Source organism: Ixodes scapularis, unplaced genomic scaffold (assembly GCF_016920785.2).
Source record: "Ixodes scapularis isolate PalLabHiFi unplaced genomic scaffold, ASM1692078v2 PGA_scaffold8__174_contigs__length_109621045, whole genome shotgun sequence".
NCBI classification, from domain to species: Eukaryota; Metazoa; Arthropoda; class Arachnida; order Ixodida; family Ixodidae; genus Ixodes; species Ixodes scapularis.
Genome location: NW_024609883.1, coordinates 10,931,622 through 10,955,917, shown reverse-complemented (window position 1 = coordinate 10,955,917; position 24,296 = coordinate 10,931,622). Strand labels below are relative to the sequence as shown.

General features: G+C 47.8%; 1 protein-coding gene across 7 annotated transcripts in view; it reads right to left on the bottom strand.

Moving 5' to 3' along the window:
* LOC8029346 (claspin) overlaps window positions 1–24,296 on the bottom strand; it is an 85,882-nt gene extending 61,586 nt beyond the window's left edge. For all 7 annotated transcript variants that reach the window (XM_042286640.1, XM_042286641.1, XM_029982739.3 and 4 more), the window contains exons 1-2: window positions 23,210–24,296; window positions 14,654–14,807 (exon numbers count right to left, since the gene is read on the bottom strand). In XM_042286640.1, the coding sequence (XP_042142574.1) occupies window positions 14,654–14,807; window positions 23,210–24,071 (1,016 nt within the window). In that variant the 5' untranslated portion in view covers window positions 24,072–24,296. The remainder of the gene's footprint in view (window positions 1–14,653; window positions 14,808–23,209) is intronic.

Genomic DNA, 24,296 nt, shown 5'->3' with positions numbered 1-24,296 from the left:
GGCTAAATACCTATAACAATAAAAATTTCAAAACATCGCCCACCCCTCCCTTCCCGCTGGACGTCAGGCGATGTCCGACAGGAATCGCACATCAACGGTGCGATCTGCGGTACTAGTACATCCGAGAAGCGAGCTCATAGCAAGTTCCCGGGCGATCTGTGCACGTGATAATGGCTCCCGTAAAGGCCCGTTCACAAACTTGCAACCGAGTACGACCGAGAGAGACAAGACCTGTTGAAACCTCTTAAAATTTCTTAGGATGGGAGAACAAGCCGGCACTCTGGCACCATCTATGCGGTGACCCTGGAACTGCATTTCACAAAAGCGAAAGTTTTGCGGGACTTCCAAGGTCAAATGTGCATAATAGCTATGAGAAAGGCTCGTTTATAACGTTGAAAAAAGTTTTTCGAGCCAAGGAAGAAAGGATAATGTGCGAGAGAAATAGAAAATATGCCGGACCGCCAAGTTTACACTGCTACCCAATAGATGGCGCCAGTGTGTCCTCTCGTCGTAAGAGATATTAAGAGGTTCCAAGGCTCTCAGTTCTAAGAGGTCGCAAATGTGTAAACGGGCCTTAAAGGGGCTCTGCAATCATGTTTAAGCATCTACCTTTTTGCGGTTTTCACGTCTCTTGGGGTTCGGGCAAGCCAGCGGGCACGGAGAGAGTAACTAAATATCAGTGCATCATACTTAACCGGACAAAGCGGGAAACCTCCTACACTTAAAGGGAAGATGGGGCACTTCTACATTTGAGAAAAAACGCTTAAATTGCGTTCATTTGGCCTTTAGAATAACAGATATCAAAATTATATTTCAATGCGACGCGCCGGAGAGCCACAAGAGCAATTTCAAAATAGGGCTGAAGCCCCGCCCCCCTAGCCTTGGGCAGCCAAAAGAGCCGTCGATGACGTCATGGACAGCGACTGTCTTTCGCGTTTTTCTCGCGTTTAAGAATACTTACGCAGCAAATGGTTTGGGTATTCGGGTTCACGGGGTAAAAATACACTAGGATTCACTTCTAACTCATTTTTTCCAAGAAGCTCCGTAGCTTCCCTTTAAGGGGGCCACCCACGGTACCGAAAGCGCGCAATATGTGATGCTTCTGTTCTTGGGTTTACTACTGGTCAGAGCCGCTAAAAGCTTCTTTTTAGTCGAACTACAAAATATAAGCGGCGGAAACCGTCTCAATTATTTACGAAAGTAGTTTTTGTTCAGTATTTTAGATCAAAAAAGAAACAAATGCAGTTTAGAAAGTATAGAAACAAGAAATGACCCGTCGACATACGTGCCACCTAGCGGTGGAAAAGGCGGCGCATGCTAGAAAGGGGTAGTGGGATCAGGCACCAGCGAGAGGCGAGCGTAGAAAGGTCCCGGATGTACTCGGCGGCGCTGCGCTTGAGGATGGTTCCGAGCGTTCCGAAGGCCTTCGGTGAGAAGGTCTGGCTTGCGGTTTGGCCCCCCCGTTCTGAACTGATCTTTACCTCGTGTTTGCTGTTGTTTGTGGCCAGTGAAGTGTCGTGCCGAATCAGTGCTTAATCGCTCAGCAAATGCTATGTGAGCTGCCCTGCCTGACCGCTTCATACAGCCTATCCAAAACATGCTTTAGTGGTGCCCTCTCGAGCTGTCGACACGGAGTGTGGCAGCCGTGAGTGCTCGCTGAACTCACTACCCCTCCTCTAGTTCACGGCCACTCAAGCGACCAAGGATGTCATGAAGGAGGTTATTTTTCGCTTGTTTTTGTAATTTTAATTTGCCTATAACTTTCAAAAAGCGTGTTAAAGGGGAAGGGCCCCTTTAACACGCGAGTTGTTCCCGCGTGTATAACGCATCGTGAAATGCGATTCTGTTGCGTCTGCGATATTTGTTTTCGTGAGATGCGAGTTTGTAGCGTATTCCCGCATTTTTGTCCGTAATCTGCACACGCAATATCAGTTTCCGCGGCAGGCAAGATTGCAGCGGGTTCCCGCGTCTTTATTGCACCATGAAACTTGAATCTGCTGCGTCTGCGATATCCGTTCCCGTAAAATGCGAGTTTTCGGCGGGTTTTTGTGGGTCCTTCGCACCATGAAAGGTGAATCTGCAGTGTCAGTCACTTGCGGTATCCTTTCCTGTGACACAGGAGTTTGTAGCTAGTTCCCGTGTGTTTATCGCATTGTGAAACGCGAATTTGCCGTGTCCGCAATTTATGGCAGGGGTTCTCAAACTGGGTTCCGGGGAACACAGGGGTTCCACGAACTGGTCTCATGGGTTCCGCGAACACCCAAATTGCAACCAAAACCCACCCCCCTACCTCCCTCCCTTTCCTATATTTCTATAACATTTAATAAACATAACATAAACATAAAAAACATAACATGTTTTTTAACGCAATTGCGAACGCACTACGGCCCTTCTTTTTGAAATACCAAAAATCGGAGTCAAGTGTGATGTCGCCTTCTGGAATTGTACCCTATCTCGGAAAACATGCCGCCTGGGCAGGCGGCACCGCTCAAAACCAGTTTTCTCGGTCCGCCGGCGCCCTCATCTCTTGCTCCTTTCCTCCTCGCATCGGGTCGCGGTGGCAACAGCACGAAGTCGTGAAACAAAGTCGACTCTCAGGGCTCCGCAATATTTGACGTCAACGCACTGGCGCGGGAACTTCGAATTCGGCAGTTGGAAATTATTTTTTTATTTCACAAATTGTTTTTTTACTTTACACTGAATTCCCAAGTTTCGAATTTTGAGGATTATGTCCCAGCATCATTTTCAATCATTTCAGATAATAAAAAAACATAAGATTTTGATGTGTCAGTGCCCCTTTAAGAACGTCTTCCCAGCAAGATATGGTAAAGATGACATGGTACCTGGGCCTTAACAAGACAATGGAAACTGCCTTGATTGGAACCGTTTTAGGTATTATCCCAGGATGGATAACCTCTGAAGTCTAGAGGAGTGAACTGAATCGAGAGATCCAAGATGACAACGACGAATGAACAAAGAAACGACAATGACGACAAATTGAGAGATAAAATAAACGAAGGACAAATGGAGATACAGTAATGTAATATTGCTGCACGCACAGCTGGCCAAGTAGGCAGTGCACCCTTGGCCGAACGGTTACGTGCTTGGCTCTTAAGCAAAGAGCCAAGGTTCAATGCCTGGCCACAGATGCACCTTTTTGCTGTTTCTGTAAATGTTGCGTTCTGGTAAGTTCGAGAACCCTGTTGCTTATTAGAGGTTAGAATGTTCTACGTGCCAAACCTTCTACGCCGATAGTTCCAGATGCCCACGTGTGTACATAAGGGGCTCTGCGTGGCGAGCCCCCCCCATGGTCAGTCTCGCTCCAGCGCTCTATCCTGCTGTTCCGCCAACCTTCTATTTTGTTTTGGGCACAAGTTAAACATTTAGATTTTCCATTTAATTCAGCACCTCATCATTTGTCATTAGTAACAATTTGTCGACCCATACAATTCACGACTTCAAGAAATTGACACCACGCGAGTATATTAACCCATAGTAATCATATACATTGCATATCGCTCCAAATTGCGCAACTCTCTGCCATGAAATATTTTTGAAACCCACAATTTGTAAAATTGGTAAATGTTGGTAGTCCCGAAAATAAAATTGTTTTGAGTATATAACTGGTCCAACGAGCAAGTAGCTTCAATCATCTTGTCAGCTTGGCCGTGAAACAAAATTTATTGTCGACAGCAGTGGTCTCCAGCACGAGCTTTCTACCTCTGATAACACTTTGGCGTCTAGTGGGCATGCGCAGCCAAAGCAAAACGCTTTTCAAAGCGACGAAACACAAAAAGCAGAAAGAACAAATACAGGTGAAATCAGACTTTATTTTTAGCTCCGATGAAGAAGCAAAAAGATACAGAAGATTAATGAACACGGCCTTTCTTGAAGACGCGTCAAGAACCTTTTGTGCGTTTACCATAAATGAACAAGGCCATCTTCAGAAACCGCGTTTGTCGCCATGATTCACCAATGGGAAGGAAATAGCAATGGTTTGGTACGAGTGAAAAATCTGGAAAAAAATAAACTACTTCATGGCTTGTTCAGGAGAGCCAGTACGGCGGCAGTAAGGTCACGTTGTGTTTGCATAACTCTCTCTTGGAGATCAAGCGCGAGCTCACGCAAGGCAAACTCCTTCTGACGGGCTTCCTCGAGGCTCAGTCGAAGCAGTCGTTGCTCTGCGAGGATGCTTCCGATCAGGTCAGCGTCGAGCATCTTCCTGCGCTTGCAAACGGGCTCTGCTCCTCGGCCGCTGGCGCTTGTGCCTTCAGCGTGGCTGTCATCGCTGAAGCTGTTGTCACCGGAGCAAGCGCCACGACTACCGTTGCCGCCCTTGATCGCTCCATGGCTGCCACTGGTCCCCTCGCCGTCGTTTTCATCATGGGGACGGTCCTCACTCGCCGAAGAATTATCGGGCCAATCTTCCGTTCCGGATTGCTCATTCCATGGATAGGCTGTCTCGTGCATCCCTGAGAGCTGCTAGAAAAATCGTTGCTGTTAGCGATACGTTAAAGAGGCAATGTAAGCTCATTCATACCTCAAACACTCCTGGGGTTACAGGTTTGAAGCGGGAAGTTTCTTGCTTGAGAGAACCATAGTTTGCCGGCAGCGACCCCAAAAATCGGTGGATGTTCCAGTAAAATGGCCCCGTCAACCTGCCAGAGCCAGTAGTCTCTATCTGCAAGCGCCGCCTGAAAATGGTTTGAAATTAGCGTAAAAATGCTAGACAAGTTGTAACTACCAAAAGGTTGAGATTTCGCATCAAAACACGTGTCCTTATTAAATAAAGAAAAAGCAATTTATCTCACCTTAGACAGCAGTCGGTTCCTAGATTTTCATGCGAAGCTGGTGCTTGGCTTTTTGGAAGCGTACCGCCATCAGCTGGTAAAAAATCTCGGCATACACTCCGGAATTTCGACTCACGTCAACAAGCCAGCCTTCCCATAGGCCTAATTTACAACGTCCAAATTTCATTTCTAGTCCAGCCGATTTAATTATTCTTTTTGTGTAAAGCTAATTGCGACATTGCTAAGGCTAAATCACGTGATTAAATTCTTCCAATGTGACTTTGTCAACGTCGTCTTCCAACACTACCTCATTATAAAGCATGTCATGAAGTATTATCAATTATTTGTCTTAAGCTGAATATGGTGCAGAAACTTTCTTCTATCTACAGGTGTACCTTTATTTACCAGCGGTTTGTGTTCAGTGTACATGCACTGAAAAGGAGGTGTATTTAAACAGTTGAAGGGTCTTCGCCAACTCTGTTGAAAGTAAATGTTTCAGTTGTTGGGGGCGCAATGCTAACTCCTTTAGCGCAAATGTAGAGGAATTAAAATATAAAAAATCAACCGATAAAAGCAAATTATTATAGACAACCTGATAACCTGAAGTAAGAGTCAAAACGCAGGCGAGTTGGTGACAATCACCATTAAGAAATAAAACCTCGAGACATGGAAACAAAAAGGACATACACAGTAGGATGACAAAGAAGAAGACTGTTGTAAAAGTAATGACAGCTGTATGATATGCTGGTTTCGAGATGGTGGTGGTTTCATTTCTTAATTATGATCATAACCTGTAATGCACAACACTTTCAATGTAGAACGAAGTTTGTCCAGTTATAAGGCACCAAGAAAGTGACCTTGGACTCTTCACCTTTCGAAGATAAACTTGGCCCCAGGCACAAGAGAACCTTTGTCGAATACGCTATACTCCGTTTCACCTCACGTCCGGACGAAGAAAACGTTACGAATTCCAATCAATCCTGCTCTGTGGACGCAGTACGTGGTATGTTTTTCCGCATGTCACTGCGCCCCCTCTCCAAGGTCACGTGACACTCACGCAGCCTTGGATTGGCTCCAATGGCTCGAAGAATCCACTGCACCCGGACGTAATGTGAAACGGAGTATAGCTGGATTTGAGATTGGTCCTTCCCAGCGTTCCTGATGACCCTATCGGTGGGCTGTGATTTGGTTAGCTGCAGCCCACACAAGTGCAACCTCAGACATTGCTGGCAGCTTAAACATTCTGCTTTATATTTGTTTTTATGTTTTATGATGACTACAGTATTTACTCGCATAATTTGCGCCAACGCGTAATTTGCGCACCCCTTACTTAAAGTCCAGATTTCCAGAAAAAAAACTTGCCTGCGTATTTCGCGTGCTTTGCACTGTCCTGCGCCAGCTCGCCAACCGTTTCTCCAGACGCCCCACGGGCACGCAAGCTAAGGAAATTCTGTGCGGCTGTGAGAGGAGTGAGAGGCGAGGGTGCGAGAAAGATGCGACTCTACGGGAGCTACGGGACGCGCGCGCGGCTGGCTCAGTGCTGCGAGGTGGTTGGCCTGTAAGGGAGCATGATGTCACGCTGAGATTCCCAGATGTGGGAACCGTCGTGTGGTGTGCGGTTGCGGTCGTGTGGAGTGACGCGAAGTCTGCAGGTCCAAAGCGCATGCTTTCCATTGTTCAGCTTGAGTGGTTTAAGTTGAACGCTGTCAACGGTTTTCTCGACAATTGCTCTTGCGATGGGTTACAATAACTATACAGCGAAGTTGAAGCTCTTTGTGATAAAGTTTGCTGAGGAAAATGGAAACCGAGCAGCTGCCAGGCAGTTTAGGGTGAACGAGAGCCACATAAGTTATTAGCAAAGACAGAAGTCGCAAGTGGCAAGAGCAAGACCGGGAAGAAAAGCATTTCGGGGGCCCAAACGAGGGAACTTTCCTGCTGTTGAAGATGAACCGCTACAGTATTTTCGAGATCACAGGTCATCTAGTCACGCCGTGGCGTGCGAGATGCTACAGTTTCAGGCAAGAAAGATTGCACAAGAAAAAGGAATCTCGGCTCCAACATTCAAGGCTAGCAGAGGATGGGTGACACGCTTCATGAGATGCCATCCCTTGTCTCCGAGACGAAGGACGACTCTCTGTCAGTGTTCGCCCGAAGACTATGAAAAGAAGGTGCTGGCATTTCATCTTTCTGTGATCGCGCTGCAGAAAAAGGACAACTTCATTATGTCCCAGATCAGGAACGTGGATCAAACGCCGCTGACCTTCGATATGCCACCTAACACTACAGTAAGCGAAAGAGGTGTCTCCAAGGTTTCTGTAAGAACAACTGGCTGTGAGAAGCAACGCTGCACTGTTATGCTGGCGGTAACTGCTGACGGGCGAAAGCTCCCGCCCTTCGTCATTTTTAAGCGCAAGTTGCCAAAAGTGAAACTGCAAGGTCGCATCCACGTCCATGTTTATGAAAAAGGATGGTTGAATGAAGCCTTAATGCAAGACTGGACTGAAACTGTTTGGGGAAAACGACCAGGCGCTCTGTTGCGACTGCCGTCGCTGCTGGTACTGGACAGCTTAAGGTGTCACCTTGTCAACAGCTCGCAGCAAAAGTTGCATGACATGAAACCTGTTGTGAGAGCCACAGCACGAAGAGGGCGCCACAAGCCAGCTGGGTCGGAGAACGTCAACACGACGGACGCACGGAGACTGACGTGCGGGCTCACTGCTCATGTAACCACGTAACGTATCGTTAACCCGAATTAAACGCTTCGTTTACGCCAACCTCATCCCGACATGGTGGCAGCGGTGGGATGCTGTGGAAGACAAGTCAACTAGCTACAACATCAACCACTCCGGGGAGGCAAGGCACGGGAACGCTCGGAATCCGAAACTTTGCACCGCCACGCCCGGAATCCGAAACTTTGCGTCGCCACGGCAAGGTATGTCGGTGGAACGCTCGGAATCCGAAACTTTGCATCGCCACGCCAAGGTACGTCTGCAACGACCACGCCGACCGGTAAGCGATGGCCACTGGGCAACAAGCTGCGCAACAACCAACGTCGCTAAATCCTTTCGTCGTTGAGTTGCCAGAAAAGTTGGATTTTCGACGTCCCGATGATTGGAAGCGTTGGTTCACCCGATGGGAGAGATACCGGGTCGTTTCTGGGTTGAAAAAACAAGACGGGGAAACCCAAGTGAACACGTTAGTTTACGCTATGGGACGCGAAGCAGAAGATGTCCTGGCGTCGCTGAAACTGACTGATGCCCAGAAACACGACTACGATGCAGTGACAACCGCCTTCGGCAGACACTTTGTCCCTCGGACGAATGTCATCTACGAACGTTCAAAGTTCAACAGGCGTGTGCAGGAAGCGCACGAAACGGTCGACGCCTTTGTGACAGATCTCTACAAGCTGGCAGAGGTATGTTACGGCGACTTAAAAGAAGAGCTAATTAGAGACCGACTCGTCGTGGGACTCGTCGACGTCAAGCTGAGTGAGCAGCTTCAGCTCAACCCTGAACTAACGTTGGAGACGGCGATCTCCAAGGCTCGAAATTCGGAAACTGTGAAACAGTAACTCAAGGAACTACGACCACAGGCACAGCCGAACGCGATCGTAGACGAGCTTCACTTCTCCGCGCAGCGGGCCAAAAACAAGAAGCAGCTACCAGTCCCCAACAAAGAACAGAACCAAGCTTGCAGATGGTGTGGTTCCACGCGCCCACACTTGCGTGGCAAGTGTCCTGCTGCCGACAAGACATGCAATGGGTGTGGAAAAAAAGGACACTTCATGTCAGTGTGCCTGTCCACAAAGAAGAAAACCCAAGACAGCCAGAGTCAGCGCCACGCCGCACTCGAAGAGGTTTACCTGGGTGAAGTAACAAGTCAACTCGGATCTGAACCATGGAGGATCACAGCTTGCGTCAACGGCTCGCCCGTAGAGTTCAAGGTGGACACGGGAGCTGACGTCACAGCCATCCCGTCCAGGGTCTACAACAAGTCAGTCATGGGACCACTCAGCAGACCTACGAAGGCACTCCTGGGGCCCGGCCGAACCAAGATTCCCACCGTGGGACAGTTCAAGGCGACCCTGAGGTGGAATGCACGATCGTGCCAGGAGCAGGTGTTCGTAGTGGACAACCTTCACGACGCGCTTCTTGGCCGTCCAGCAATCAAGTCTCTGCAAGTCCTGTGCAGCCTGTCTGTCGTCGAGGGATCCGAGGTAGACGAAGACGACACAGCAGACATCTTCAGTGACTACCCCAAGCTGACTGCGGGTCTCGGACTACTAAACACCGAGAACAAGGTAGCTCTGCTCCCCAACGCCAAACCGTATGTGGTAACGTACCCGAGGCGCGTCCCTCTTCCAATGCTTCCAAGTGTCAAGCAGGAGCTGGAGCGAATGGTGAGCCTCGGAGTCATCGCAAAGATAGACCACGCAACTGAGTGGTGTGCACCGATGGTTGTGGCCAGAAAGAAAAACGGAGAACTACGCATCTGTGTCGATTACAGTGGCCTGAACAGCTGCATCCTGAGGGAACGAGTCTTAACGCCAACTGTCGACGAATGCCTTGGAAAACTGGCAGGAGCAACCTGGTTCAGCAAACTCGACGCCAGAGCGGGCTACTGGCAAGCCCCACTGGCAGCAGAATCACGGGAGTACACGACCTTCTTGACGCCATGTGGTAGATTTCAGTTCCTCCGACTACCATTCGGTATCTCCACTGCACCCGAGTTCTTCCAGCGTGAGATGCTAAGAGTACTCGAAGGTCTCGAAGGTCAAGCTTGCCTTCAAGACGACATCATCGTGTTTGGAAGAACGAGAGAAGAACATGACTCACACTTGCATCGGGTACTCAAGCGCCTGCAAGATGCGGGCATAACTCTCAACAAGGACAAATGCGTTCTTCGCAAACAGTCTGTAGAATTCCTCGGACATGTGGTCTCGGCCAACGGGGTCAGTGCGGATCTAGTAAAGATCAATGCTCTCGCTCAACTGACACTGCCAGGAGATGTATCGGAGGTCAGGTCGTTCCTGGGTATGGCAAACCACCTGGCCAAATTTCTCCCTGGACTCTCTCAACTCACGAAACCGCTTCGCGATTTGCTTCACCATGACGCCGATTGGTACTGGGGATAGCCTCAACAAAAAAGTTTCGACTCCGTCAAACAAGCACTGACGACCACACCGGTACTGGTGCACTACGATCCTCGAAGTCATCTCACAGTCTCAGCGGATGCATCCTTGTACGGCCTTGGGGCTGTCCCCCTTCAGGAGACGTCCGGAAAACGACTCCCTGTCGCTTACGCATCACGGTCACTCACAGAAACCGAACAACGCTACGCTCAGATAGAAAAGGAGGCGCTGGGAATCGCATGGGCATGCGAGCATTTCCGCCAGTACTTGCTCAGTCTGCAATTCCACATAGAGACCGACCATAAGCCGCTTGTGCCTCTGTTGTCATCAAAGCGCATAGACGAGCTGAGTCCACGATTACAGCGTCTGCGAATGAGGCTGCTGGAATTTGACTACACAATCTCCCGCATCCCCGGAAAGGAGATCCATACAGCTGACGTACTCTCACGGAAGCCGCAAGCAACAACGGACAGCAGCAGTCCAAGAAGTCTCGAAGTAGCTTTGACAGAATACGAGCTACTCAGCGTAGAACTCCTACCGGCCTCCACCAACATGCTGGAGAGGATCAAAGAAGAACAAAAGCGAGATCCAACTATCGTGACTGTCAGGAACTATTGTTCAACGACGTGGCCCAAGGGCGTGTCACTGCCACTTGCAGTACAGAAATATGCCAATGTGTCCCAAGAGCTCACGGTAGTTGAAGAACTTCTCCTCAAGGGAAGTCGCATCGTCATCCCGCCAAGCATGCAGGACGAGGTGCTCGAAAGCCTGCACACGGGTCATCAGGGCGTAGGTAGTTGCAGAGCTCGGGCCAGTCAATCAGTTTGGTGGCCTGGCATCAGCAGGAGTGTTGAAGACTATGTTTCAAGATGTCCAGTGTGTCAGACACACCGAAAGCCTGGCGCAGAGCCCCTGCTACACACTCCACTCCCGAATCACCCATGGGAAGTTGTAGGCGCGGACCTCTTTTACGAAAATGGCGAAAACTACCTTGTAGTGGTGATTATTTCTCGAGGTTCTTTGAACTTGAGAAATTAAGAAAGACAACAACCCAAGACATCACACGGAAACTCAGCGAGATGTTTGCCCGTTTCGGAGCACCCGCCATCATTCGGTCAGACAATGGGCCCCAATTCGCTTCTGCCGAATTCGAAAGGTTTGCGAAGGAGTGGTGATCACGCCATGTAACCAGTAGCCCATATTATCCTCAGAGCAATGGGGCGGCGGAAAGGACCGTACAGACGGCGAAGCAGCTGCTTAAGAAGTCGCCGAACATCCACAAGGCTCTGCTTGCTCACCGGGATACCCCTGCAACTGAAGGGTACTCCCCTGCGGAACTCATGATGGGAAGAAAGATACGGACAAATGTTCCAGCTGTGTCCAAAGCGTTCCAGCCTCGGTGGAACAGCAAGCCCTTTCGGAAAAAGAATCTCGCATACAAAGCCAAGCTGGGTGCACATTACGATGCCCGTCATAGGGTCAAAGAATGTGACCCTATACCTCTACATACAGCTGTGTGAATTTTGTCAGGAGCAGCCACAAGTGGGACAGTGCTGCAATCAACGCAGTTTCCTAGGTATTATGCGGTGAACACAGCCACTGGCATCACTCATCGCACGAGCAGACATCTGCAACCTTGGCAGCCTGGAATAACCGTCACGAGAGGTGGACGAAAATCAAGACCTCCAAGCCGCCTCAGAATGTAGGTGCTGGAAATCTTCAAAGAAAGGGGGGTGTCGTGAGAGCCACAGCACGAAGAGGGCGCCACAAGCCAGACGACAAAGAAGCCAGCGAGAGGGCTGAGTGTGAGAGTCTGGGTCGGAGAACGTCAACACGACGGACGCATGGAGACTGACGTGCGGGCTCACTGCTCATGTAACGTATCATTAACCCGAATTAAACGCTTCGTTTACACCAACCTCGTCCCGACAAAACCGAACCTTGTTGTCATCCCGGGAGGTCTAACATCGGTTCTACAGCCCTTGGACGTGTCGATCAACAAACCGTTCAAAGACCATGTGCGCAAACTCTATGTAGAATGGATGGCCAGTGGAGAACACAGCCTCACTCCCAGTGGAAGGATAAAAAGGCTGCCCGTGGAAACAGTCTGCGAGTGGGCTCTAACAGCGTGGTACATGGTCTCTCCCAGCATTGTTGAGTCGAGCTTCAAGAAGATGGGGCTATCAAATGCGCTCGACGGAACTTAAGACAATGCTATTTGCAATGCGAATGACGACAGCCACGACGATCGCAGCCCTGGTACCAAGTGCGAGAGCTCCAACGGCGACTCGGAGTAAACAAAGTAGGTGCGTTTTGTAAAATAAAAAAAACCATTTGCCGTTCGTATATTTGTGTTTTTATATACATTACAGCCTTTGCAGATGTCTTATTTGGGACGTGCTCCCATTATATCTGCTTAATTTGCGCAGCGCCTTCTAATTACAGATATTTTTTTTTAAAAAGTGTGAATTATGCGAGTAAATACGGTATACTTTCTCAAGGCCTTTAGAAAGCGTTGTACCAGATTTGGGAACAAACACAAACAATGTTAGCAAATTTTTTGCAACTATGTTGGCAATAAACAAATGCAACAGGAATCTCCTTTTTTTTTCATTTGCCTCAGATTTTTTACACTGCCATGCACTTAGCCGTATCCATCGACAAAGCTATTAACTGTAAAAAATATTTAACACGGGATAGCTGGAAGGCATGGGTACGTCCCACAAATAGATGTTTCATGTATGCAACAGTCCCCTAGCATGAAATTTAAGAATAGCACACTGTATGTAGCACGCGGTGCCGCATTATCCGAGCAGGGTTTATTTGAGAAAGATTTTAAAGTAACACAGCACACGCAATCGACAGTGTCGACGAAAGTCACTTCCCGAAGACCGGACGAAGTATGGGCTCGGATTGGGAAGAGCTTGCTTTTTGCACAGCACCAAAGCAAAGGGATAGATATTACTGATCAGTCCCCCCCCCAAGCCATTAAGCTAGCAAAGATCAAGAAGACTCTCTGGAAATTATATCAGCGGACAGTTGTCGTTGTTTGCGCTGTCGCATCGCGAGCCGTTCGTCTTTTTCTTCATTCGTTTCCCACGAACGCCAAGAAATGCCTGAATATGAGGCATTTAGGCGTATTCAGCATGAATATAGCAAATAAAGTAAAACTTTGAGAGAATGCTGGAGAACTCTGCATGGACAACACGAGTAGAGTTGCACTGAGCAGGTTTTCCCAGCAAAAGATGATGGCAGAAAATATGTAACTGCTAGGGGTCGTGAGAGTCAAAACTTGTACCATCATCATAAGCAAAGGAGAGTGGCCAGAGGGCTATTTTTGGAAAGATTTATACTAGACAGGCCAGCTGGATGCTGGCAGACATTCCCCCACTGGTGCCATCTGTGGTAGCACTGGACAATTGAAAATATATTTTTATAATTTTTCACACATCATTCTTCCACTGTAGGTTTAAAATATTTCTGAATATCTTATAATTAAGCGACTATTTTGCACGAATAGTGTGTAGATTTGAAGTTGCAAATACTGCAAAATCTTTAGTCTAGTCACTCACAGGCTGGGAGTATTCCAGGTCTACTCGACAGATGGCGCCAGTGCACCGGTGTGTTAAAGGCCGATAAGATGCCACAAAAAAAGATCTTTCTCAGTTCCTTCTTTCCATTTAAGAAAGAGGGAACTCCCTATGCTTTCTGCAAAGAGCAGCTCAGAGACCAGCTTCTGTGGGAGAGGAGAAGAGCGAGAGGGAATGGAGAGAAGGAGAGTGGAAACCGGTTTTGTTCCCAGCAGAACAGGATCTGTAGGTTGTCTTTAACCGGTTGCCAGGGTGTGCAACAAACTCGAGCGTGCCCAAATGTAAGTGTGTAAGATAGCCTTGTAGGACACATGCAAAGTAAAGAGCATTTTTTTCTTAAACAGCCTACATGGAAAAACAATGTCTTAAAACAAATTTACAACAAAGAAAAGAAATTTTGAGAGCTATATTTACGGCGCAAAACAAATTTGTAGCAGGCGCCCGCAAAAGCCGCCGCTGGCCACGTGGTAGACTTGTGCGCCGCCGCCAAAAGGGAACACTCTGGCGCACCGCCACAGTCAATTTCTGATTGGCGCACGGGTCTACCAAGTGGTGCTTGCACTCTTTTCGGAGCTTCCTTTGGGCTCTAAGTAGTACTTATTATTCTTTGTTTTTTGTTGCATTTCAAACGAAGATGAAAAAGTAACTTTTAGAGAGAGACCATAGGAAGCTTCCGAAAGAGCGCAAGCACCACTTGATAAATCGTGGCCAGCGACGCGATAAATAGCGGCCATCTTTCCGCGGCACCAACTACAAATTTGTTTTTTGTCGCAGATATAGCTCTAAAATTTTTTCTTTTTCGTTGTAAATTCGTTTTATGACTTCCTTTTCCCCATCCAGGTTGTTTAAAAAACTTTTCCCTTTTGCAAGCGTTTCTTAAAGGTCAACCTACACAATCCTCTTCTGCAAGAAGGAAACCGGTTGCCAGTATCCTTCTCTCCAATTCTTCTCGCACCCCTTTACCCCAGGAGCAGAGCTACTCCCCACAGAAAGGAGAACGGCTTCGCTCTTGCTCGTATGGAAAGGAAGAATCGAGGGAGGGTTTTCTTCTTTCTGGCTGTTCGTCGGCCTTTATGCGATCGTGGAAGGTTTGAGCGTTGGTAACAAAAATGTGCCGCCAGAACTCCGACTAGGGTACTTACCTCGGCTGGCCTTCAAGGGGCAAGGCTTGCTCCTCGACATGACCCTGGGCAGGCTGCTGGAGTTGTTCTGGCGATGGCTTTGAGCGCATCTGGTCCAAGAAGGCCTTCAGCGACAGCTTGGCAGGCTCGTGGTATGGCAGAGCCATCTTGTTCTCTGAATGCAAACAAAATAACGGGAAGTGAATCAACATGTGCCTTATTTTCCGGACCATACATGGTTACAAGTTTTAATTTTAGCCGGTGCAGATTATACAAGGATTTGTTTTTTTTCCAGATCCTTCACTGTGACAAAATGTGAAGAATTTTATGAATAACAGGGTATAATAATGCTGATTTATGCATGATACAAGCAATCTTTACCGGTAAAATGACACTAAGAAACATGCGCGAGCCAACGACTACTTGTTTGAAGGGAAACCTACGCCCAAACATCAAACAAAAAGTGGAAAAAAAAATTGGATGCAGAAACCACTTTGTTGGCTGTCTATGAATTGCAATAGCATTTGGAATGTTTACCTCCTTATTTTGCTACGAGGCCAGAGACAACATCCTAGAGGACGACAATAGGAATGTCTAGGACGACCTCTAGGGCCTAGAGCCCTAGAGGTTGATGTGGGATCCCGTGACATCAATTTTTTCGCTAAATTTAGTGAGGAAACTGAAGTGGTCTGGGGGGGGTAGCAGACGTGTATAGAGAGAGTTTGGTCAATGGGAGGTGCAGGCAGAGCCAGGGCATGCACCAGACTCAGAAAGAGGGCTTGGCACGCTCTCTCGACCAACCAGAAGCCGAAAAGAATCCCCTAGTGGTGGTAGCGAGAAACAGTTCTAATCATAGGTATACACCTTTCCAAAAAACGCTCCTAGGCCGCCGCCATGTTGCTGATGCGGCTCTCGCGCCCTCTATCAGCTAGAAATTTTCTGCCACTCTCTGGGACTGTGAAGACCCGCTCAGCGCGTTTCTATACACCAACTCGTGTTTACAAACAAACCGGAGCGCCCCTAGCGGACGTCACCGGCGCCGCGCATGCGCCGTGGATGGTGGGCAAGAAGCCCGCCGTCGCCCATAAACAAACCATTGAATTGCGTTGTTGTCGGCGTCGGTGGGAGTCCCCGTGCTCTTTTTCGCGTTGGAATTGTTGATTCTACGTCCTCCTAACAATGTCTGACTACTTGAGCGGTATCAGCAAAACTATCGAGGCAAAACTTTGCGTGAATTATGTGACGTGCGGCGATTCATTTCACGTGGACGCCGCAGAATGGGCGCTAAAGCCTGACTCCCACGTCGAGATTCTGCTCGCTATTTTCAGTCGCGACGTCGCTCGGACTGAAAAAGCGTGGACCGTAGCTGAGATGGTGGGCATCGATACTGAAAACCTCAAGTAGAACGGGCATTGCAAGTCGGTGATGGCCACTGGTAACAATGATCAACAACTTCTTGTATCTGTTTACACTTAGCCGACTTACCCCAACCGACCATCAGAAGTGTTTTGAGGCCTGCACTTAGTTCTTATCGCAATTACCGGGTCAACGTTTGGTTTACCGCTGTCGTTTGAACAAACTGACGACAAAAAGCAGCCAAGTTTGAAAGAGCAGACGACAGTTCGAACGCACGCGCAATGGAGTACGGGCAAGAAGCACCGCGTCCCGCGTCAACAAACCATTCGAATGTCACGTTGTCGGCGTCTGTGTGAGTCTGCATACTCTTTTTCGCGTTGGAGTTGTCGATTCTACGTCCTCATCGCAATGTCTTACCACTTCAATCGCCTGAGCGAAATTATCAAGGCTCGTTACGCCGCTAAACTTTCCGTAAATAATTTGACGTGCGGCGATTCATTCGCATGAACGCTGCAGAATGGACGCCAAAACCATGATGAGATTCTTGTAGCTATTTTCGGTTACGACGTCGCTCGTGCTGCAAAAGTGTAAAAGGTAGCGGCGATGATCGACGTCGATACTGAAAATCGGAAGCGGGAACAGACAAAGCGTAACAAGTAGGTGATGGCCACCGGTACCAATAATTAACATCTTGTATTTACTGTTTACACCGAGCCTACTTAAGTCTTTTGAGGCCTGCAATTACTTCTTATTGCAATCACCGGGTCAAAGTTTGGTCTACGGGCCGCTTTTGTTGGAACGAGCAGACGACAAAAAGCAGACAACTTTGAGAGAGCAGACGAAAGTTCGAACGATCAGGCGGCCGTGTGAATTTGAAGACGCACTGAATTCGTGGGTGGTCCGGACAACTTGGGGGTTTTCTCTCGGTCATGTTGGAACAAAGCAAATACATCTGGCGACTACAAATTGTGGCCCGCACACGCAATCGTAGTTCGACAGCGTCAAGTTTGCCCTTTTCACGGCTGCTATCCACGTTCTCGGACGAACGGAGGGTGCAAAAACACATGAAAACTGATCTTCAAACCTTCCCAGACTCTCTTGGTAAAGCCCCCATCGCAGCATTTTGACGAGAAGGCAGGTTTTTTGTCTCGTTTCTTCCAAAGGAACACAGGAATGCATGTCTGGCACGGCGACTTCTGCCCACCGCCCCAGACCGGAAGTGCGTCCGGCGCGCCACCACCGCGGCGTGACGTAGGAGAGTTGAGTTGGTGTATACTACGTTTTTGCGGTTTTGCATTCAACGTTTTCTCGCCCCTCTTGAAAGTTTCCACTTAAATTTTTTTTTTATGTGTGCTGCGTACCCTTTTAGTGTTATCTTCTATTGTTAGAAATAAGGCTGGTAAGTGCCTGCCACTCAAGTTTTTCTGCTTTACATTCACGGGAAACGAAGGAGGTGAAGGACGTCGAACAACCCTCGACGCGATTTTGCGAACATTGTTCTTCCCCCTCCCACAGATAATCCGCGTAGAGTCCTCAGTCATCTCCAAAAATAGTTGCCCGGGTTGGGGTGGGAAACGGGTCAGTCGCGTTTGTTTTTTTGCCTTGGTAAGGTTGTGAAAAGAGGAAGCTCTCCCCAAAACGAAGTCATCTCGGATTTTGCCCGATCGTCAAGATGTGACTGTTGTCAACTGTGACTGCGTTATTTGAGACCTTTCTCAAATAAATTCTTTCCGGATAATGCTGCATCGTGTGGTACGTGCGATATATTGTTCGGATGTTAACACTTTCTCAATTGTATGTCCGTGTCCTGTCCATCGGTAAACACGTTATTTGTGAGCGTGAAAAATGCATGACTTTCGGCCCTCTTCTGTTGCAATTTATTTTTGACAGCAAAGCGCTTTGTCGTTTCACATGCGGCGAATCCCGCGGCGCCGTCAAAACTTATTGTAAGAAAGAAACAAATAACTAGAACTATACATTTCAGTCGCATTCGTTCTGTCGCACGCATACCCAACAAAAATAGTTTACAGCTTTTTTTTTTTTGCTTTTTTTGTTTTTACAAATGTAGCACAATGCTTTTTCAATGTCCTCGGGAACATACATGTACCATGAAACACAAAATACAGCAGGAAAATACGAGAATTTAGCCACCAGCAGCGTTTGAAACTGCGCCTGTTGAAATCACAGTCCACTCGGTTAGGGTTAGGAGGGACACCGGTGAGAGTCTAGCCTCAAACTCAGTGACTGGGCTCGAAAACAGTTTGTTGTCCCTGGCAACGAGTGTTTTTTGGAAAGGTGTATAGGGTCCTAATAAACGCGTATGTAGTAACCCTTCACGGTTGAAAGTAAGGTGCACGTGTCATTTTGATTATGATCGTGCAGAAAGATGTAAGGCAGAAAGATGTAAGAAACGAATGTGCTGCTCGAATTCTGTTTTGCTCGAACAGAGTACGACCGCTCAAATGGCAGATTCCCGGCCCTTGGTGCGCGGATTATGTTGATCGTTCTGCTAGTTGCACTCTTCCACCATGATTTTGGATGACCACGATTGAAACATCTCGTGCACCATATTTTCAGTCACCAAGAGTTACTCCAACCCGCTTTTCAATTTTGTTTCTCAAGACCACCGCCAGGGTATTATTTCCGGCTTCTGGTTGGCCACATTCAAATTTGGGAAGACACCCTGAAAGATGCCCAGCATGCTTTCGGACAATAACGCTTCCTTCTTTATCTCCTTTACTTCTAAATAAATGGCCAAACTCTACAGGTTGTCACAAAAAAAAATTTACAGGTATTTTTTACCGCAAAAATAAACTAGGCATCGCCGAACACTCATTCTCTTCCCAAAGGTAGCACTAGAGGTCACAACCAGATGCCAAAGTTTCAGCCCGATCCGATTCCTTATTGAAAAGTTATAAGTGATTTTCTGAAATTTTCAATGGGAAAATGGCGGCCGACGAAGTTTTCGAACACATGGGGCTCTATTCGCCTCGAGATCGAACCGTGTCGCCACCGTGCGGCCGAAATTGGAAACGCGCGAAAGCGGGGATACCGCCGTGCGTCGTCTGCTATGGACGCACGCTCAGAAACATGGATCTCGACGACGCAAGCCCGTTTCAGGCTGAGCTTGACATTCCTTAATAAATGTCTTATGTTTTTGTTGCCATTTCTTCTTACTAAAGGTTGTGTTGCATCGTTTCCCATGCGTAGAAATTCAGCAAAGCGATTATTATTACGTCGGAAGCTTCCATAATCTTAGTGTGTTGGTTTCTATGCAATCGCTGGTCCCACGTATTTTTGCTACCTCGCACAAACCGTGGCTTTCATAAAGCATTGAATGTTGAGTGGGTCTGTGGTCTGATTAGGAAATTAACCCGACTGATCGCTATTGTTTAATAGACTAATCAATCAATAAATCCGTATGTTGATTTTTCGCCGGTCATATTGCGTGAAAGACAATTAAAACCACACATTTTTTTACTGGTTTTACTATGTCATAAATAACACATTGCATTCCTTGAAGTGAGGCGCCAAAACAACGAGGACACAAGGAGAGAAGCAGACAGGACGAGGCGCACTTTCAACTGAACTTTATTTTAGAAAAGCACAGAAAAGCAAGCTATGCCCAATGTACACGTGCGCATGGGTAAGAAAAAAGATAGAACGAAGCCTAGCGCATTTTCCTACATGACACGTTCATTTTGAAGGAACGTATACTCCCTATCAGATAGAGATAAAGATGGGGCGCTGACACAGACATCGGTGCCACGAGATCTTATGGTGAAGGCCTCCAAGGTTTCGCGAGCGATTTTTGTTGCGCCGCTTCCAACAATTCTTGTTTCGTCAGACTTTGGGTCACACTCCCATCGATCACAGTGTACTGCCATTCCCATTCTAAACTTCACGTTGTTAGTCCTACATAAATATGAACACTGGAAGCCTTTTAAAATGAAGTATTTTTTAAATTATTATTTAAACAGTAACCCCCTCGGTGAAATGACAAGCACGCTGAAGTGGTTTACCGCGCAAGCCAGTGTCACAAAAGAAATAAAGACGTCAAAAATATTAAAGCAGGCATTTTTTACTCCTTGTTGACTTTCTCCAGCACAAGACTCCAATTAACCGGCAAAAAAAAAATTGCAATTAAAGCATTACTTGAATAATCTGAGAGTTAATCGATGAACTGCCCAGTCCTGATATACATTAGGTGAGGGTGGAGGGTGATCAGAAACTCTCGTGAAGGTCGCTAGCCCTCATCAGTAAAAGAGTATTACTGTGGCCGATGCTGTCCGTGTCGTGGTGCGCGTCGTTTGTTGGGGTTGCACAGTCTACTGTGTTTGAATACAAGATTATTTAGCCAGAAATTTATAGTATTAGCCTTGACATCCGCGGCCCTTGCCAAGATAATTGAAGCGGATGAACCCACACTACCGAGAAAAGCATTTAATAACAGGAACATTGATGCGTTGCTCGGTTACACCCGTTTATTACAGTCACGGCAGATATATTAGAACAGCTTGTTTCAGTTGTCCTGCCAACCGTGCAGTTTGCAGATCTTAACTAGAAGAGACACCTTGTCCTCATAGCAATGCAGTAGATTTGTTCAGACTCCAAAAACCTTTCCGACACTATGACAGTAAAAGGGCAGAGGAACTCAATAGCATGGTAACTTCCAATACAGCACTGACTTATCTTCATTCTAAATATTTATATTACTGCAAAAGAAAGAAGTTAAAAAAAAAGCATAGAAGCTGCGATTTCACAGCCCACAGTACCAGTATTATGTTATCTGAGTTGGAATTTATTGTTTCTTTAATTGCCACGTTGATGAACCGATACATCCATTTCAAAAGAAACAAATATTTAACATAAATATTCCAGTTGAGCCAGAGACAGGCATCAGTCGTGGTGATCCATGTTTTCCAATGCTTGCCTAGAGCAGATGATGCACCCACAGAAGTGATTATATAAATTTAGGCCGCACGCTGGCAACACGATTCAATCTTCACTGAAGCGTTGAACAGTACCGCATCCTTTTCCGCTAGAATTGTTTCCCACCGATAGTATGCGACAAAATAAACGCAAGAATATACGCCGTCTCGCGCGCGAACGTGGAGAGCCTATGGGGCGGCCGTTCTCCTATCCCCGCTTTGATGATGATGATAGCACGACCGTAGTGCCACCTTCAGGTCGATCTCGAGGCCAATAACACCAGAAACCGAAAACGGGCAAAAATGGGCTTCATTTTCCCACTGAAATTTTCAGAAAATCACTTATAACTTTTGATTAAATTATCGGATCGGGCTGAAACTTTGGCATCTGGCTGTGACCTCTAGCGCTGCCTTTGTGCGGAGAATGAGCATTCGGCGATGCCTAGATTTTTTTTGCGGTTAAAAAAAAACTGTAAATTTTTTTTGTAGGTGCCATGACGTCAAGTCATGTGACATTGAATTTCCCACCAAGTTTAACGGGGAAAGTGAATTGTGTATAGGTCATGCGACGTCACTTTTTCCGCTAAATATAGCAGGGAAACTGAATTGGTTTGTAGGTCCCATGATGTTGGGTCACATGACATCAAATTTCCCACTAAATTTAGCGGAAAAGCTTAATTGGTGTATAAATCATGCGACGTCAATTTTTCTGCTCAATTTAGCGGGGAGACTACATACTAGGAGGCCAGAAGGGTCCACGAAATCGGTGGGGGGGGGCTAAATTAAATTTACTGCAATGTCCACTTTTGTGTATCCCTCAGTCTCGGGTTTCATGCCATCCTCTATTCACGTGGCAGATATGTCACATGCGTATTGTAAACTGTCTAGTAGTTTGCAAGTACAATAGTTCTACACTTCTTGGAGGGCAAAGTCGAGCAGAAACGGGACCTACAAATGTTGAAACCCCCACATTCTAGCCTACTGCGATTCAATAGTCAGGTACAAGTTAAGAATGCACCAGAAGCCCCTCCCACACCCTCATTACTGCCAGTCACTCTTTCCCAATGACGTACAAGTAGTCCATTACTGAGGCTATACATGCCTTGCACGTGACATCATACGGCACAGTACCAGACACCATTGCTCCGTACCATGCTCCCATGTCTGTACCTTCTGCAGCAAATATTTGGCGCCATCGAATGTGTTCTCTGCAAGGCTCGCCAAGAAGAACAAATTCAGTGGTGTGAAATGTATGCCGCAGAAGTTAGGGGCACAGGAGCACGGTAGGGAGCAATGGCGGCTGATGCGACAACAATGCAAGCCAATTATTGCGTAGACTGCTTATCAGGATATATCGCACCAACATTGTTTAACTTGTCGCGGCCTGTCCTGGCAATCTGATGCCATGGCTAGTAAGTGGTGGTGTTTGTTGGGCACATGGTTAACTTCTGACCGACTATGGGAACATTTTTAGAAATGTACAAGACTATCTGCCAATGCACAAACGGCTCAGTGTCGCTTTGTTACGTCGGTGGCTGTACGCTCCCTACAAAGGCATGTTGTCTCTAGTCACGAGCAGGATGAGAATAAAAGGGAGGCCCCGTAGTTGTCCCACCTCCAGCACAAACTTCCTCTCTTCGCTAATGCCAGAGTCCTTCAAAACTCCGTAAAGCTATGGGAGAGCTTGGTACGCAACATGCGGGGCACTAGCATTGACAAGGGGCTAAGAGCCGCCAATCTAGCCAGCACCGCAGGGAGTCCGGCAACCATAAAGTGGTATCGGAGTTTTTTGAACGAGCCAACAATAGAATGTGGTGACGCATGGTCGCAGGGGTAGCTTTTCTCATTAAGATAAGCGTCTTCAGTTCTGAATCAACTGATCAAACTACCTTTTCTGCAACATTCTCCGAAATACTAGCATTCTTCGTCCGTCCTCTTGCCTCAAAATGATTTCTCACTACCACTATCGCCAACAAACTTCAGGGCCACGAGTAGTGCCATCGAGCAGAGGCACTACAAACCCGTACGCTCAATTACCTGAGCCAACAGACAAACGGCCCAGCATTGCCTCTTTATGTTGACAACTATTCACGCTGTATATGTTCTCGCCAAAAGCATGTATTCTAGTCGGTGACAGGTTAAGAGCTGAGGGGAAGCATTCCCCACCGCTTTCCACTTCTCTCCTCCCCTCCCCTCCAGCATTCGCTTTGCTAAAGTGGAAAGAGGTGGGTATAGCTTTCTCCCATACCGAAATAGACTGAACAAAACGACTGAGGCAAGGTTGCCTGACCTCGGGCCATCCGCTGACTTGTGCTGTAGATCTGTTGCAGCTCACTAGCCGCTCTCTGAGCAGACTTGCGCTGTACTTTCTGGTCCTTGGGGCGTTTGGGCGTGCTGTCGGTGTCCGCCTTTTCGTTGCCATCGACGGCGACACTGGCACTCTGACGCTCGTCATCGGATGACGCGGCCTCGTCGGCGAAATCACGTCCCGAAGGCTTCGGCGACGCATCAGAAGCGTCTCCGGATTCATCGGAACACGCAACGCCGTTACTGCTACCACGTCGCGGGAGGAGGGCCAGCACGGGAGGGTCGTCACATTCGTCGTCCGAAGTTGCAGTGTCGAGAGACACAACACCAACGTCGCGGGCAGGTCCCGAAACATCCGAGGCTACCACTGGAAGTTGCTTGCATCCATCGTGAGATGCAACGTCTTGTGACGCGACGTCGTGTGATGCAACGTCGGGAGATGCAGGACCAAATTTGGAACCACGCCCGTCGGATTTTGCGGCCGATTTTTCGTCATCGCTCGTAACTGCGTTCATGCCGACCTCAGGCAGATCAACGTCATGATCTGTTGGGGCGCAGACACCGAGAGGGCTTGCCAGCGCTCTTTCGCCGCCTTGAAACGTGTCGGCTGTCAGCAGCTCCCCTCCGTTGCTTGCACCGATACTCGGCGGCACTTCGTCCAGGGCAGGGTACGGACGGGTCTCAGGGCTCGAACTCTCCGGTGCCCCTTCTACGCCCATACCAGAGCCTGAATCTTTCACCTCGAAGCGCTCTGGACTCGGTGACACTTCGGGTTCTAAAAAGTGTTCTTTTTCCAGTAGTTGGCCGTCCGATGCTGAATCGAACTTGTCGAGCATCTCGTTCATGGCTACGAGTCACTACGAACGAAGAGATCTGGTTGTCGAAAACAGTTGAGACATCGGTTAAAGCTTGCCTAAGTTATCGCTGGTGTCTGCTTTCACTCTACCACCGCTAGCGCAATTGAAGAACTGAACAATCCGTTCGAAATTATATGTAATTTTCTACAACAGCACCAGCTGATGACGAGGGCACCACAGTTTTCCCGCCAAATAAAAACGCACCGTTCGATT